At 35.4% G+C, this 19124-nt stretch overlaps 1 protein-coding gene across 1 annotated transcript in view; it reads left to right on the forward strand.

The window, feature by feature from the left end:
- The first annotated feature begins 1780 nt into the window (after positions 1–1780).
- LOC145684800 (cuticle protein 8-like) overlaps positions 1781–19124 on the forward strand; it is a 109518-nt gene continuing 92174 nt past the window's right edge. The window contains exon 1 of the mRNA XM_081757169.1: positions 1781–1935. Within this exon, the coding sequence (XP_081613295.1) occupies positions 1921–1935 (15 nt within the window). The 5' untranslated portion in view covers positions 1781–1920. The remainder of the gene's footprint in view (positions 1936–19124) is intronic.

Below are 19124 nucleotides of genomic sequence, written 5' to 3' on the forward strand. Positions count from 1 at the left end.
GCCATTTTTGGGAGAAGTGCCGTGATCATAACTCTCTCCTGGTAGGGTCGCTCGAATAAAGGACTACGCTACATCTATTTTTGCCATGTTAAGATACCACACACACTATCTTACCCAGTAGTATATGTTAGTCGCCCAATAAACCTATAATATAAGATGGGATCCGAATCATCGTAATGTGTTGTGTTCTCCCACCGGGAATCTAATCAGTGACTGCCTGCATCAAATTTGCGCCCGCTAGCCACACAACTCCAGCGGGAAGGGCAAGTGTGTACTTTATGTCGAACAGTGGCAATGAAGTCAATATTTCGGTATTTGAATAATGACTAAGTAGAATACCCTAACAACTCCAATACAGGAGCTTCCCTGTGGCTATGTGTTTAGTGTATATGCCTTTCACACGAGGGACCAGAGGGTTCATTCCGTATCAGCCTTTGCAAAATTTCCGAATTGCAAAACAACACAAAAAATATTTTAAAAAATTGAAGGCGCTAAAATTCAATCAGACCAGCGGTGCAAATTTGTGTTCAACATTTGGGTGATGGGTAAGATCTTTCCCACATTTTTTTAAAGCGATGTTCAAAATATTTATGAAGTTGCAAAACAATTCTATGGAGGATCAGAGGAGCATAGTTATCTTCAACATTGGGAGGAGGGCAAATTTGAGGCTTATTCTCGGGAGACATAAATTTCATTTCGCTTTCGTTTGTGGCAATCGAGCACAAATAATCACATTTATCCCCCCCAAAAAACACATTTCAAATCAGATTATTGGGGGGACAGTGCCCTCGGTTCCAAGATTGGAGAGGACATGTCCTCCTCACCCCCCCCCCGGGATTTGCGCCAGTGAATCAGACCAACCTGTTCTTATGCAGTATGGCATTCCAAGTATGGACTTAGGACATTCCAAATGCGAGCAAAAATATCACGTCTCAAATATCTCCAACGTTACTTTTGAGAGGAAAATGAAAGGGAACTGTCCATGTTTTTCTGTTATGGCATTAGAAAATTCCTTGAGATTGGTAATTTTTGATTTTTCGGAGAGGAAGATAGTACTGTAAATACATTGTTGTAATAACTGATAATGAGCATGACCTGAGATGTGACTACGAGGCAGAGAATATTTTTTGCTTGGGCGACCACCTGAAATCATCAATGTCTATTCCTATTTCTTTTGAATTCTATTATGGGGGCACGGTGGCTTGGAAGTAGAGCATTTACCACTGGTGCATGATATCCTTGGTTCGATCCCCCGGCCAAATAAGTTTATGGTGGACAACATTGTGCCCATAGGTTTTGCTCGAAGTACTCCGGTTTTCTCGCACTTTCTCATACCACCAATTCTTCCATCATCATTCACTTGCTTTAATCATCGTCTCCTTTAGCCTAAAGAGCCTAATTGTGGGACGTTAAACTTGAAGGTGTCATTTCATTTTGTATTCTATAATGGAGGAACCAACAGAATCGTAAGCTAGAAAATGTTATTTATCCAACTGTTAGTTGAAATAATCCTCTCAATTAAAATTTCCTGTTTCTTTAAGACAAGAACCGTTGCCATATATAGCACCCTGAAAGAGTTATCCGCGCATCAGAAGATGTCACCAAAGAGATAGCAATAACAGTTGAATATAATTTCTCTCGTTGCTGCAGCAACAGGTCCATCTTCCTTTTCACTCTCTTTTCATCTCATTGTGCCCGCCAATTACATCCTTCCCCTCCAACTCTTCCTCGGACTGCTCTGGGGCTGTCCTCAAAACATCTTCACACAACAAGAGGGAGAGTGAATGACTATCTTATACACCTATATAAAACTCTCACCGGATTACTACAAGACTTACAATTTCATTCGCGCTAGTTTCAAGGACACGAGCTCTTCTTTTGTCTCTTTGTGATACCATTTCCCTATTCATAACAAGAAACATGCTACTTCACAAGGTAAGTGCAGTGCTTGTGACAATTTGTTAGTAAACGCTGACGGATATGAAATTTAAACATGGATAATCTTGTCAACAGTTTTAATTATATAATTGCAATTAGAAAAAGAAAAATGTGTTGTCATACTAACGTTGTTTTAAGTGACATTGAAATTATGAAAAAAAAATTATATAGTATACAACGTACTTCGAATTAATTATAACTCTACGTCCTTACACTTAATATATTATATATAAATATTCTATATACGCGGATTCTATGTATTTTTCACGCTTTGTTAAAAAATAGCCCTACTCGATTTTAGGAAGAAAACTCGCAATCAATGAACCACTGTTACTTTTATGTCAGGCTATTAGTAAATTTTTAAAAAATATATACTATACCCTTGTTTGGTTCCTAGATGATAGGACGCGCAATAAAAGGAATTAGACGGTAGGACGCGCAAATTAGTGTTTCTTTTTTTTTCAAGACGACATAGACATTCACCGTAATAGTTAAGTTTCGACAATATTTTACCAGTTCTCACTTGGTTTAACTTGAAAAATTTAAATTAACATTTAGGTCTAGTTTCAATTCAACACAAAATTACTAGGATTAATTTATGGTATGATGACAAATTAACTTTAGCCACTAAATTTTTAAGAAGTTATGTTAAATTTATATAAAATAATGCATTATTTTCTCTATTACTAGATAGAAAAAACGTTGTCCCGTTAAAACTACTAAAAATAACTCTAATTTCGTATTTTATAAAATATGCACATTGAGCAGGCCCGTATTTATATATTGTGCGCTCCTCTGCTCTAAATAATTTGCCGCCAACCCGGGACAAATATGTCTCAAACAAGGAAACAAGCCAAGATTTTGCAAACATACCAGCTCTTGCTGAGTAGCAGTTTAGGTAGTACAAATTTCAGAATTTACAACGTTATTTTAAATGGCATAATTCTTTCAATGATGATTATAATATAATATTAGATGGATGAACTATATTATATAGAAATATGAAATTTTAATATGTTTTAAAACTCTCAGAGAAATTATCCAAATGACCTATTTCAGGTCCCTAGGTGACACTTGAGCTGAGATATATGGATGTAAGGTCACCATGAGGATAACATGGGGGCATTTTAAAAAACAATCAATATTACAGTTGAATTCATAGTTTTTGGGGGTCGCTGAGATGGATAGTGACATTTTTAAACCAATTTAACTTCTAGGTCATACTCTACTTTCCAAGGAGGGTCGAATTTTTAAAAGTAATCGAAAACGACAGATATTGGTGTTGAACTCATAGTTTTCGAGGTCGCTGAGTTTAACGGTATCAGTTTTCATGATGTTGAAGTTCATTCTAATCCCTTGGTATGGGGGTGGGAGAGGATGACTTTTTAAAAAGAATCAGATAAGTAAGCTTATTAGAATCTACTGTAATTAGGGCGAATTGAACACATTAATATATTTTCTGGCTGTTGCGCTGGACTCTGCCGGTTGCTAGTTTTAAATATTACTTTATTGTGAATCTTAAAAAAATAAAACTCCAAAATGTTGATGCCCCCTAAATTCTGCCGCCCTGTGCTCGCGTACAGAATAGCACTTACTTAAATATGAGCCTGGCATTGAGTATAGTTGAATATGTCCATAAAAATAATTGAATAAATTTAATTTTTACAGTGATCACCAATTGCCCCATAGATATCTTAGTTTTCAGTTTATTTCTGCTATTAAGCAATAATAGCAAACAAATTAAATTTCTTAATCATTTCATATATATACTTGACAATACTGCAAAATTCCAAATTTACTCAAACTTTTGCAACTTAATACATTTTTAAATTTCCTAAGATGGCAAGAGCTTCTTTTGATGTTTTCTCTTAAATTACAAAATAATTGCAGATGTTTGTTGATAACTGAGAGATAAGTAAAATCGCATTTTATACTGTATCCATGTGTTTCATACTCACATGTGTCAGTGAAACTCTACTCTTCACAAATATAGAGAACACACTAACAGTTGGTATAGCTCAGCTGGTAACTCAGCGTTTGATATAGATTATTGTGCACACTTAAAAGCATGGAATGAAGTAGATATCCACCAACTTTAATCTAAAATTTTCCCACAATATTTGAATTTGTAGAAATAGTAAAATAATTACACCTAGTTTCGGAAAGCAGAAAGTTTATTGAAAATTACGAGCTTCTTTATTAAAGCATAAAGACTGTTTTGTGTCAAATATAGTTTATATACCAGTACAGGTGCCTTCCATTTCAACTCAGGCAAAAAAATATAAAATTGTACCATCACCATCTCAGATATTGTTGAAACTTTTTTTATAGCAACTATACATGTTTTTAAGAGACCCATATTTTTTTGTTTTGTCGAAAAAAAATTTCCCGCCAAGTAATGGGCCATCAAAGACGGGGAGTATAATTTATGAATTGTAGAAGACATGGAAAATGGTCAACTTTGGAGCCTCACCATTCGGCTATGGAGACAGGTAGAGTTATAATTCTTGTTGTGGTATGTACATAGGGATATAAATAAACTATATTTTATTATAGTTTGGTTTGCGCATGCGTATCTTTTTGTACATACATTAACAAATGAACGTCAATTTATCTGAAAAGTCGAAGTTTGCGAATTTTTTTCGAGCACTTCCGGTTCGAATTTTAAAGTTCTGTTTTCGCGGTTGGTAAGACCTGGTTACCCGCTTTCCGAAAAAAATTTTGTATCGCTTCTGTGTGCAACCGTTTTGTCGCAAAAAATTCGAGAAATTGTAAAATTTTCAACCGCGAAAACAGAACTTTAAAATTCGAACCGGAAGTGCTCGAAAAAAATTCGCAAACTTCGACTTTTCAGATAAATTGACGTTCATTTGTTAATTTATGTACAAAAAGATACGCATGCGCAAACCAAACTATAATAAAATATAGTTTATTTATATCCCTATGTACATACCACAACAAGAATTATAACTCTACCTGTCTCCATAGCCGAATGGTGAGGCTCCGAAGTTGACCATTTTCCATGTCTTCTACAATTCATAAATTGTACTCCCCGTCTTTGATGGCCCATTACTTGGCGGGAAAATTTTTTTCGACAAAACAAAAAAATATGGGTCTCTTAAAAACATGTATAGTTGCTATAAAAAAAGTTTCAACAATATCTGAGATGGTGATGGTACATGCTCTGCCTGAATTGAAATGGAAGGCACCTACAGTCAAAAATAAACATAACGTTTTGGTCTCCAAGTTGATGTATTTAGAACGACTTCAATGTGGCTGCGCAAAGCATTTATCTGGTGTGGTATGACGTGTGTAGAGACCGTTCATGTATGTTATCAAAGTAAACACGTTATGGTTAAAGCTATCCGGAGCTCACACCGCAATCCATCACGGTAACAAGATGAGAGCAGCGAGTGAACATCAAATTTTGTGTTAAAATAAATAAAATACTTACAGTGACTGCTACACTGAGAAAAAAATGTATATGGCGTACGTAAAATCGTATGTTACATTTGTAAATCCTGTAGTTTTTGGACTTAATGTACGGCAAACGTATAACTGAAAACGCATGTTTTATAATACTTTCCGTATAAGTGTTCCATCTATATGTACTTTCCGTATGAAACAATATGGGCGGTCAGGATCTCACATACAAATGGACGTATATAACATACAGCTGACGAATGTAACATACATGTATGTATGTAATATAAGGAAGACTGTTAGATATCAGACATCCTGCAACGGCATGATGTAACATCTAAAGATAATGTGTATGTAGCATACGGATAGCGTATATTTCGTACTGATTTTTGTAGTAAGAAAGAGGATTCCATATACTTGTATAATATACCGCTGTATGGAGAATGGATTTTTCTCCGTGTACACCAAACGCACGGGGAGGAAGTAAACCCCTGGACTTAAATTCACGAGTGGGATGAGATAATCCACGCCCAGGAAGATCTTACGAAACAAAACATTCCTGATGTCTTCCAGCAGCCTCAATAAACTCGGGATCTGACTCCAGCAGATTACTGCACCTTTCAGAAGATGTAATAGTTCTGCCAAGAATAGAATTTGATTTAGCAAAGTGAAGACGTTTGGGACATGTGCTCTAAAAAAAGTTACGAAGCATTTTGAAACTCAAGCCCGATTCAGTTGATGATAATAGGGTTACGTATAAATATTGATATTTATATGTAACAATTATTTGTTAAGATTTTCTTACAAAACGGCAGAATATGACAAGTGGTTTCTTCTATATTCAAAATATTCTTGCCAAAAATGCCTTAAAATATGCCTAAAAATTCTGGGTTTCTAGACCCAACTAGTGAATACACGGTTGGGTCTTAAGGTGTTAAAACTCTTTTTGAGAAATGACATGGACGATGAGAGAAATGAAACTATCCAAGGTGATTACTTTGAGTATGGTGTTCTGTAAAAGAATATAATATACACTGCATTAAAGGTTAGTGTTAAAGTTATATTTATTTTTGACAGCGCTACTGTATGTATATTACATTTGAAAAAAAAAATTGACTGAAAACTAAGCGTCAAATACTAGAAAATGAGTGTCTACAATTCAACTGAATAGATAACAAGTCTTAAATTGATGTCGCGATTCCGCGTTGCAATTGTTGTGAGGAATAAAATTTGTGGTGTTTACTTAGCATGGGGAATCATCTGGGATCTCCATTAACAATTTTAGTCTTTATCATACCGTGTGGTTCAAGAAAGACGTCATATTTACTGGTATTTATATGCTTATGGTAAAAGGATAACATTTCAGTGTGTGTGAGTGATGCTTATTCCTAATTGTTAATTCCTAATCGTTACATTCGCAATCTACCTGCCTTTATTCTAAACTCTATAGTGATGAGGCTGAGTATGAACATGCTTTGCTGTGTATTATTAAGATTGATCCAGTATTAAATGTAAATACGCCAATTAATACTTATAATTACTTTTATAAAATCTAGAAATATTTATTCCATGTTAAGCACGATACAACATAATAGCTAAGTAACATGAACATAGGATATGAACCACAGACCGTTGTTATCATTTACAAGTATTTAGGTTAGTGCAATGTTTAACAAGTTTTACTGCTAACTCACACAAACCGTACTACTATTAATAGGACGTTAGCGTATTATTATTTGATCATTGATATTTGTGTAATTTAGTGGTGGACACACTTTTTAACGAAGAAAAAAGAAAGAGAACTTTATGCGCGACAGTATAATTTATAGAAATTAATAGTGATACATTTTTGAAAATTCATGTAATACTAACAGTAAGCCCTATTAATGATTGGAGTTTCTCGTTATCAGATTCAACTGAGAAAAACTGATTCTCAAAAATAACGTTAAATGCTCATTTGTTAGTCTGTTTTTAGTACAACTCTCGAAGTAAGCTTACCTTTATTTTCATTCGTCCTTAGTTCGATCCCAGGTCAAGTAAGTTTGTGGTAGTCAACATCGTATCCGTGAGTTTTTTCGGGTACGTTTTCCTCTCACTTTCTCATTTTACAAATTCTTCCGTTATTATTCACTTGCTTTATTCATCGTTTCCCCTGAGCCTAAAGTGCATAATCGTCGAACGTTAAACTGCGATATTTCATTTCATTTCATTTTCTTTTCTTCTCATTCGTCAAATTAGGAATCATGTCGCGGGCCAGGGGACCACGCCTGATCCGCGGACCGTAGTTTACCCATCACCAATGTATCTGCGAGTTAGTTGGTGAGCAAACTAAAAAGAGAAGTTGAATGTAATTAAATAGCGAGCCGCAGACATAGGAAAAACAGTTGGTGTACTTAATTAAAATTGCATGTTATGCAAACGTTCTTACACCATAGGTTACGGGCTATTTTATATATATATATATATATATATATATATATATATATATATATATATATAGAATCATACCCTCTCTCCCTATATCACCCTGTCTCTCTCTCTCTCTCTCTCTCTCAAAAGTAATATTTGCTATAAAATTATTGTCCTTAATTCGTAAACCTTCTATATCTCAATATCTAATAACAGTAGGTATACACAAGGGCGCCAATATTGTGGTTTCCAAGGGGGGGGGCAAATATACGCGATATTTTCGGAAAATTCTATTGGGTTTTCGATATTCCGAAGTACAATTTCCTCTAGGGAGCGAGCGCCCCACCTTGTCCCCCCAGATGGGCGCCCTTGGGTATACATCAGCGAAAGATGGCAAATAAATAGCCTAAGACACGATGAATGTTTTGGAGTTCCTTTCGTTGAGATACCTGACACTTTAGTCCGGATAGGAGCGGCCAAATTTTGAAACAATATTTAAATCCTAAATTTTCTAGAATATTTCCCGAATTTGGAGTCAAGACACCTATGTATGATATCATTCTAAAACCTTTTTGCATTTTCAAGATAATCACTACTAATAATGAATTTAAGGTAATTAGTATAGTAGTAAAAGCTTTCTACAATGTATATTTTCATAGATTTGTTTAGAAACTTACGGGGCAAAGTAATGTATTATTTTCTGAGGTGTCTTTCTCGGAGGGTCTTTCACTCTAGTCCCCACTATAGGCATCCAAATACAATACCAGATTTTCATTTTCATGAAAATTTTCCGAAAATATGCAAATTTTGTATTTAAAAGGTATGCGTTCAGTATCACTTGAACGCTTAAGTCACTCGAAAAATAGTGGTGTACAAATCATAAACCTAAGAGAGCTAGGGTAGGTTCAAAATATCATTTTTTTAAAAATGTTATTTTTAAGAACGTTACTTAAAAATTTAGCGATCTCAACTCTAGAAAGACTGGCACAATCCATGCGCGCACCCAGAAATTTTTGTTAGAAGGGGTCCAAGCTTCCGGGGAAAATTCCAATATTACAAGACGTACAAGCAACTACGTCTGTGTAGTAATGAACCTATTATTTTGCACCCGAAAAGATGATAAGTAACAGTAAAACATATATTTTCACCGATATTTTCAGGGAAATGGTAGAACTAGGTTGTTTTTATAAGAGAAACAGTACAAATGAAATACAAGATAATTTTTACGCTACATCAAACCCTTTCCTGTTAAACAAGTGTAGTTTTATTGAGAAAGTGTGCAAACGTATGTTGAGTTAGGAAGTTTGGGTGGGGATGGACCCGGTGGATCCCCCGTGGTTGCGCCCTTGATGTTGGGAGTCAAGTGGCAGAAAGTTCATCAGTAACGGGGAGCATGCACCAAATGGCTGGTCATAGCCCTTCACGAAATGTTGTACCAGGAAGTTCACTTTTGAAATAATGAGTATGTATATCTCAAGACTAATGTATTCCGTTTCATACAGAAAGTAACAAGTTAACCACTAGGCTTTTTTCTTAACACAATTTCGTTGCGGTCATCTTATTGTGCATTGACATCTTCATAAAAAAATATCTATATATATAAAAGAGAACGCACAAATCCTTTGTGAACTCATCACGCTAATACGGCTGAACCAATTTCTTTCATTTTTGGGGGGTTGTTAGGATTTGGACCCTAGATGGTTTTTATCATATTACTTTAATTTTTAATTACCAGTGTCTTGAGATAATTGACCATTCAAGTGTCCATACGTACAAATCCTTTGTTATTAGTTCATCATAGGTAAAAATAAACGTATTTATATGCAACCCGCATGACCATGTGACTCGGCGGGTTAACATAAATGACAGGCGCTATAATGTTAACATTTACTGCAATTTGAAAGCGAAAAAGTAAAAATTATCTAAGTAACAAAGTTTATTGCGTTCCGGGGTGACCGCAGCGAAGCGGGGCGGGTTAACATAAATGACAGGCGATATAATGTTAACATTTACTGCAATCTTCTATGGTTTTTATCATATCACTTGAAAGCGAAAAAGTAAAAATTATCTAAGTAACAACGTTTATTGCGTTCCGGGGTGACCGCAGCGAAGCGGGGTGAACGCTGCTAGTTGGTTATATATATTTTTTTCATAAGATGATTGTTACCAACAATAGCTCACTTGTTCCTAACCACTGTGTTGCAACACAATGACACAATGTGTTGGACAGTCCCATAAGGTTTGTCATGAAATTTTAGGGTTTAAAAATCACGAAACATTTAATAATTAATTTTGAAAAGGCTGTACCAGTTAACGTTTCTGATGGCAGCAGCAATGCTCAATACTACATAACGCCACTACTTTATCGAAACGTTTAGTCTTACACTATTATTATTTATGGTATTATTAATAAATCAAACAAGTGTGTCGCAATGTTGTTGAAGTTCAGTAAAATGTGTTCTCAGTCAAAATAGGTTAGGAACCACTAGTGGTCCCCCCCCTCATGTCCATGACGCACCCCCCTCAATTGTCTATCCGTAGGTGTTCTTCCATGAAAAAAAAAAGCTTTTCCATTAATTTTTACACTCCCTCAAACATATTTATATAGATTTTAACCCCCCCAAATATTTCAATGACGCACTTTGCGTCATAGCCCCCCTTTGTGGGCACCCCTGGGAACCATTCCAATAGCATATTATCAGTGTGTTCTAAAATAACCCATAATGAGCAAATACTATGAACTGACAGAACTACCCTTAGCAGCAGATTCTTCTGTTTTTCAGCAATCACAGCCGATGAATTATCATTCTAGTGCTGATAAAAGATCTAATATATAAAATAAAATATTAAGGAAAGAAAAAGAAATCTCCGTCGGTCTATTAGGTAGTGCGCGCAATTTTGATATACGAGGACCCGGGTTCGATTCTCAATGGGAAAGCATTGAAATTTGAAGCCATTATGGTGTCAGGATTGCACCTTAATCTATAAGTGCACCTTAATCTACACTAAAAATTTCACAAGTAGGTCTAGATCTATATGGTATGTGCATAAGAACATTTTTAAGACTATTGAGTTCAACAAAAGAGCTAAAAAGCAGTAGATATCAATAGAGGTGAAAAGTGAATAATAATAATAATAATAATAATAATAATAATAATAATAATAATAATAATAATAATAATAATAATAATAATAATAATAATAATAATGCGCTTGAAACTAGAAAATAATCCATTATTATTATTATTATCCCAAAAACGTTGTGAAGTTTGTGCTAAACCAAAGAAATTAATGTCTCAAAATTATCATCAAACTGATTTTATATTAGGTACTAATTTGTTAGACTTCTTACAAACTTCAAAAATCTCTGCCTTTTTTGTTGAAGTCGATTAATATTTCTATTTAAATAAACGTTTTTATTTTTGCTTTTTATTGTGTTTTTGTAGTCGATAATTTAATTTCTACTGTTTCGTTACCACAGAAGTTGTTAGATACCTTCAAATAAAGGTAGTACAGACGTTCTATAAAGTGGATTGGCCTACGAAACATTCGTCCTGTCAGCCATTGAGTAGTTTCCTGGTCTAACTTCAAAGACTTTTGTCAAATCCTGACAAAATTTATCTGGAGCCTGCAAGAAAGACTGAAACTATAAACGAATATTCAAAATTTGTGCATCTACATTGAAATTCTGCGTGATCATGCACACAATGAAGTCAGTTAATTACGATATTAACGCTGTTGGTCATGGAAGAGTTTCATTAGCTAGCTCCGAAGACTGTCATCAGATCCTAATGTAAAGGACACGAAACTACCGCAAAAGCATACTTTTTCAGACAAAAATAAACGACCAAACTTAGTACACCTATATCAAAACCATGTGTGATCATTTACACAATTATGGAATGAACATTGTCAACCATTGAGGAGTTTGATGGTCTAGATCCAAAAACTCATGTTGTTTTCTCATGAAGGTTATATAAAACCACCGAGAAGACTCTTTAAAAAAAAGAAAGAAAAAAAATCGGTGCATCTATATTGAAGTTATTCGTGTACGACTTTTGCACTGTATCCGTTGAGATAGCTCCAAAGATAATCATTACATCTAAATAAAATTTATATGAGACCACCGAGAGAGTACGCTCCTTGAAACAGGAAAGAACCATGAAAATTATTGCACCTATGCCAAAGTTATGCGTGAACATATACACAACACATACGTATCTCTATGTATAAATGAAGTCCTAAGTGAGTGACTGATGAATCAACGCCAGGCTACCTGGTAAACTTTTGACAGTGCATAGGATTTGTAGCATAAGATACAACTAAAGAAATACGACAGGGAAGGTAGATAAATGGAAGGGAGTGACAACTGTAATCCACATCTCCGAATCTGTGAAGGATAGAGACATGGGACTCGGTATATGCAATTCCCATTTAAAGTAATTAGACACGAGTTTCACCGTTTCTTGATATTTCTCCTGGGAGAAAAGGGGGGAAAAGGTAAGAAGAAATAAGAGTCGGGTTACAGTTGTTATAACAAGACGACTATATCTCAAAATCGTTTAAGGTTATAGACACGAAATTTGGTATTTGGACGTTTCATCTTAAATAATTAAAGACGTGTTTAGCCTCTTTTTTTTTATGTTTTTAAAGTACTCAACAATAATGCAATGGTACTTTTTCTTTAAAAAAAGAAGAAGAAGAAAAAAAGATGACATGACCACGGAAACTTTTGTAACTAAAGTGACCCTATACACATTAATTTTATATTTTTATAACCTTGCCTCTGTTTGGCATTGCCTAGCTTAGGTAAAATTATGCTACTTAACTAAAGTTTGCTTCTGTTGCTTAATGATAGTTAATTTAGGTAATTCTAAGCTATCCTAACAGAAATGAAATAACCTAAGATGTCACCTGTAAAGTAGCTTAAGATGTCACAATTAAGGTAAGCTTTACTCACCTAGGCTAATCTAAACGAAGGTACTTAAACTAGAGTCAGCTATGATAAAATAAGTTAATGATAGTAACCAAAAGTACAAAATGCCTAAGCGAAGCAAAATTAATGTAACCTAAATGTAGCTAAGCTAACTTCAACTTTTCTCAAATAGTAAGCTAAGCACCGTTTTAGTAACGGAAGCAAAGCTCAACTAGGCTAATGTAATCAAGTGTAACCTAACTTGAACGAAACTATGATCTTAAAACTGTAAAATCAATACATATGTGTCGAACAAATTGTAAAATGAGATCAATTAATCAATAACTTTAAATTGTGAAAATGTCAATATTCGCGTAATGAAATTTGTAGAACTTTTGACACAGTGGCGGATCCAGGGGGCGATCGGGGAGATCGCCCCCCCCCCCAGAAGAGGAAACTTTCTTATTTTATACATATAAATAAAACCTATCCCAGAGTTTGAAGCTCTTAAAAGTAGCTCTAAGTAGCAGTATGACAACCCACCGCCCCACCAGAAGTCGGTCCTGGATCCGCCTCTGTTTTGGCACCATCTTGTTTCTCTCTGCGACTACTACAAAAATGCATGGCCTATTTAAAAATGTGCCTAGTTTACTTCCTCAACCGAGAAACGAATTATTTGAAAACGCACCAATCTTATTTTTAGCAGTCTAAGGGATTTGTTTCAGTTTAAAGTTTTTATAACTTGATACTTTTATTTTTTTAAAAAAAGAAAATTGTAGACGTTTACTCAGGAAGTTCCTGCTTGTATCCTAATTATCATATAATCGTGGTTCAGGCCCGTATCCACGGGGTGCCGGACCATCTCTTAATTTTTACTGCTTCCCCTAAAATTTTCACTGTAGGCTTGCAAATGAACTATAATATATGGTGAAGAACTACAATATGGTTGGATCAGACCCTATATCTTCTACCGCCCCCTTCCTACGTTTTTGCACTGGTTACGAGTCTGTCCTGGTTTATACATCAATATTTTTTGTAATACTGTAAATTAAACTTTCGAATGACACCATGCAAATTCAGAAGAAAATCGTTGATTTTCCGGGAAATTTTTCGAGAAGAATTTTTAAAAGTTATTATAGTTTGGCCCAGGATGTTAGCAATTGCAAGACAGGTACCTCAGAAAATAACAAATGTCCTAGGATATATTCTTTCGAGTGTGATTGGCATGTGATCGTCTGAAGAGAACCCCTACTCACATAAGAATTTGGAAAGAAAGATAAAGAGGAAAGAAAAATGAAAAAGATATCATTTAGGAAGTTCCTATACATAGTCTAATTTTCTTAAATTTGTGGTTAGTATGTCATTATCTTTCGAATGAAGCTATGTTTTTGAATGATACTATGCACATAAGTCTAATCACAAATTTGGGGAAAATTGGAAAAATATTTCCGATTTTTTTTTTTTTTTCGATAAAGACATTTTCCTCTAACTTGGTCCCTTTTATCATGATCTGAGGGTCAGGAATTAAGCAAAATGTAACTCGAGAAACGCTACGCTATGAAGTTTCTAAGTACCATTAAAATAGGACTAGTATACTTGACGATAAAATTATTTTCTAATTACATGAAATGCGTCACTTTGAATTCTTTCTTTAAACAATACTTCAAAAACTTCTATTCGTAATCTAATAACTTTTTATTTATTGTTGGACCTCATTCTTTTAGAATGAAGCAGACTCTTGAATGATATTATACAGACTTGTCACTAATTCTAGAGAAACTGAAGGAAGTTTCCCGGGAATCTTTCCGGAAAAGACTTTCCTTTAACTATCGGAGTTCAAGGTTTTGTTTCGAACCAAGAACAATTTTTGAAGATAATATGATCTTCAGAGGAACAATTAAAAAGAGTGCGTGTGTGTTTTTACATGTAAACGGTAGCATATATACTTCTTTGAAAATGAAATGAAATGAAATCTTTAAGTTTTACGTCCCACGGTTATACCGGTAGGTTAAAGGAGACGGTGAAGGTGAGAGATGAGTGAAGTGGTGAAATGAAGAAAGTGGGAGGAAACGGGAGAACCCCGAGAAAATCCACGAGCACGGAGTTTGTCCACCACAAAATCCACACGAAAACCCACGAGAATATACTTGTTTGAAAAGGTGGGAGAAACACTACGTATAATGTAATTAAATACCCCATTAATTGTCATTTTATAGTCTTAATCATCATCATTTCAGACTTGATTTTAAGAGTTAGAACATTGGTAGGAAGGACTTATGAAGATGTGAGACTTTTACAGACGATAGATAAGCTATCCAGAAAAGCAATATCAACACAATGTTACCTCAGTTTTATCGAGAATGGTCAAGACTCTCTGTCTTTTAACTCTGGTTATTAAAGAATATTGTGTGAAATAATTTTACTAAAGAAAAGACTTAAGTTTCATTTCACTGAAGAAACTGTGTGTAAACGAAACGTGAGTTTTCAATTGTTATTCAAGGTATGAATGGTAATGACACAATTTCCAGGAAAATAGAATAACATGTTGTGCAAAGTGATCTTGGAAGAAATTTACAATAGGTCCTTTTTCCAGATGAAACTGATTTACCCAAGAGATAACAAAAGTTTATGATTGTTATTTACTTCCCTGCAAACTTTAAACAAAAGCGTGAATGTTTTTTTTTTATTTTTCTTTATTTTCAAAGACTGTATGTTTGCGTGCTCATAATTGCAACGTTTGTTGTTGAGTTATTTTAAAATCTAACATGTAACAATGACCTTAAAACATTCCTGTCAGGGTGATGATGTCCCGCTTGAAAAGTTGTAAATGAAATTATATTGAGATGATTCTTTTTCCCAATGCACAGTGGTCCAGAAACCCTGAAAATGTGGCCAAAATAGGAAGATGTGGTTCTATGTCAATGAAACTTGACAGATAAAGGTTTGTGTGGTCGCTGCGTACGATTCTGATATCCGAATTAAAAACTTCAAAATGGCGGATCCACTATGGCGGACAGAAAAAAGAAAAAAATAAGCCATGGATCTGAAATTGGGTAAATAAAGGTTTTGGTGGTCCCTGAATACGAATCTGATATCCAAATGAAAAAAATGCAAAATGGCGGATCCAATATGGCGGATGCAATATAGCGGATTGTGGAAACAAATAAGACATGTAGTCACCAAATGTGTATAATAGCATGCAATGTATATATAAAATGGACGTATATGTATATAAAGTAAACAAATAAATATTTTCTAACTGAAATATGTATCACGTTCGTTGCAAAATGTGCAAACTCCTCAGTCCGAGTTGCATTGTACATACAAAACAAGTATTTTGTTCAGAACAATAACCAATGTGACAGATAGGCAGTTATCCGGACACAGTTATTCGGACTGATCATCAGAAGACTGTGCGTGCGGAGTCTCTATATCTTTCAAAAGCATGAGTACAGCTGGAGACAGTTGCTTTTTTCTATGTGTGCCATGGGTTCGCGAAGCGTCGAGATTTTGGATCACTTGTGACCAAGAGTCGCAGAAATACATCTCGCAACGTGTCCCCTCGTGTGCACTTACGAGAATGATGTTCCCTGTACTGTTTGATATGCTTGTTTCCGGCCTTCTGGGCCTCTTCGGACATGTGCCCGATCGGTAATACGCAATGAATGATAATTGCGGATCCATGAATAAGAAATTTATGCACTGAATCAGGCATGTGGAACCACGAATAGTGTTGAAGGTACAGTTCCAGTATATCATTTGACCAAGCATCAAATTTACGTGGATCTATCTTTAGCCCATAAGATAAGGCGTGAAGCAACACAGCACACTTCTCGATAAGATCCCGGTTCAGACCTCTTATGAATGCAATCTTATCGGGATGTTGAAAGAAACGACGGGCGGTGCTTCTGTCATTTGTAGTACCGCTTTCGCCTTGCCTTGGTTCATCGATGATCAGCCCTAGCTGGGTCTTCATGGCCTTTTGGATGTCGGCTTGCTGCTTCTTCATGATCGATTTGTGTTCTTTACGAATTTGCCATGTTCGAAGATCCAAGCGGTATGCAACACGAAGCAGCCACTCCATAAAACGGATCCATGTATGAAGAGGAGACAGTCCGAAGCCAATATTGGCAGGTTTTACTGGCTTATAGCCCTTTGTCAATGTGTTCATCTTCTTTGGTGTTGCGCCACAAACATAGCAGGTAGCACACGCAGCACACACACATATAGTCTTCTATTTAATCCTTCATGCACAATTTCTCGTCATTAGGGTTTCAATTTCCAATCGTTTTAATTGTACATGCTTTTAATTAGTTTGAATAGCTTTTAATATTTTATTACAAACACAACGAGAGCATTATTTGCAATGTCGAACACACATTCGACGTATAATATACTCTGTTATGAAATGCCATTGGTTTCATTTGTCTACTCAATACCTTACTCCAGCTTTCTTTGTAAACCTTTAGTCTAGCAACACTGAATATCTACAGATGGCAATACTGAAGGTGCTTTTTCCATCTCCTTTGTGTCGACTAACATTATCTATGGTCATGGTACGTTACTGTTCATTATCTCTATTCGTTTATGAGACAATAGCAAATGAATGAATATCAAACGTTTGCCTTCCAGAGGGTCCAGCCGCCCCTTATTTTCATTTATTTTCATTACTTCAACAACAAACTGACCCTATTAGCATGTTTCTGGTTTCGGATTTACACTTCTCATGACAATGCTTTAGAACAACATATTTTCATATATACGACAGTTTACCCCTGTTGTTCAGTCACTTCGTATATTTTTGTTTACTATCGGCTTCCCGCAAACATCCCTCGATTTTACACACCCGAGCAAAATGGAGCAAGATTTGTTTGTAGTGTCTAACTCCGAGGATATTTGGCTCATATGTACGAGAAACATCTGAGCTTCACTTGGCTTCACTCAAAAGAAAAGTCTAGAAACACAAAAATACACGCATACTTTTGTTTCCTTTGCTACGCTTACCTTTAACGCTCATTCCAACAGGACAATGCAATCACATCACACATCTACGCACACCAACAGCAAGTATAAGCTTTGCCTATATAATATATCCTGACCCCCTTGTTCAGTCGAGGAAGGACACATAACACAACACTGGCAACTTTGTTGTGTCTAGCCGATACACAACTGCTGTTTTGTGCACAGGCAACCTCTTACATTGGACGCCAGTCACAGACTGTGGGACGCTATTATTTGAAACTCTCATGTCGATATGACTGCCCAAGGCCAATGCCTATCCAGCACTACTACTAGTTCCGAGATTTGCGTCATGTAATTTTGGCCAGGTTTTGAGGGTCTCTGGACCACTGTGCAATGGTGACAAAATGTTGAGGATCAATACTGTCAAACTTATAAACACCAGTAAAGGAGACTGTTTTAATAACTAAAAGAAAACACAAGGCAACAGTTTTAATAGTAAAATTAATAGTCACTTGTTATATTAGTAATTAGTAAATAGGGGGACACTTTGGCTCAGTGTTAGAGCGCTTACCTCTGGTACGTAGGATCTCTGGTTCGAGAACCGGCCAAGTAAGTTTGTTGTGGACAACATCGTGTCCATGTGTTTTCTAGGGGTACTTTCGTTTCCTTCCACATTTTCATGAGAGCAAATCTTCCATCATCATTCATTTGTTTCAGTCATTCTCTCCCTTCGTTTAAAGGGCGTAAACGTGGGACGATAAACTCAAAGATTTCATTTCATTTTCAGTAATTAGTAAAAAACTTACAGGGACGGACTTAAAAATTACGGGACCCTAGGTTCCGAGCCAACTTGTACCAAGGTCTGCAGAATCATTTATTATAAACTTTACATCTGTGTGGTAGAATGGAAACAAACAATATGTTCGCTTAAAGAGTACCTGAGAATCAATAGATCAAGCAGATGTAAGCTGCATAAAAGAAGTGCAATCTAACTGATTAACACCCATTTCAAACTTCTTTACTTAAAAAAAAAATGGCATTTGGACATTATGCAGGTTTTGTGATGTAAGTTACCACTAAAGAAGGAGTTTTGGAAATTCAACGTGAAAGGTAGTAAATGTGCTTAAAATTATGTTATAAGATGTCATATCTCAGAACCGCTTAAGGTATTCGTACGTAAAGAAACGTAAAATTTGGTACTTAGACTTCCCCATCAGCTATGTTCTCACGGATGTTTAATTTTCTTCCTATTTTTCGGCATTTCTTTCTATTGTTCTCATATCATCTCCTATCAGATTGACATAATCAGCATAACTCATAACTTGATAAATGCCATTTAACTCTAGAGCCTTTGCTATCTTTAATTTTCTTTATAGCGTATTCCAGAAAAACTATTTATTACTAAAATAATTCAATTTTTATGTGTATCAAAAAATTGCAGAAAATAACAATTCTTAATAAAACTCTGAAAGAATTC

Source organism: Thermobia domestica, chromosome 5 (assembly GCF_964235325.1).
Source record: "Thermobia domestica chromosome 5, izTheDome1.hap1.1, whole genome shotgun sequence".
In the NCBI taxonomy this organism is placed as follows: domain Eukaryota; kingdom Metazoa; phylum Arthropoda; class Insecta; order Zygentoma; family Lepismatidae; genus Thermobia; species Thermobia domestica.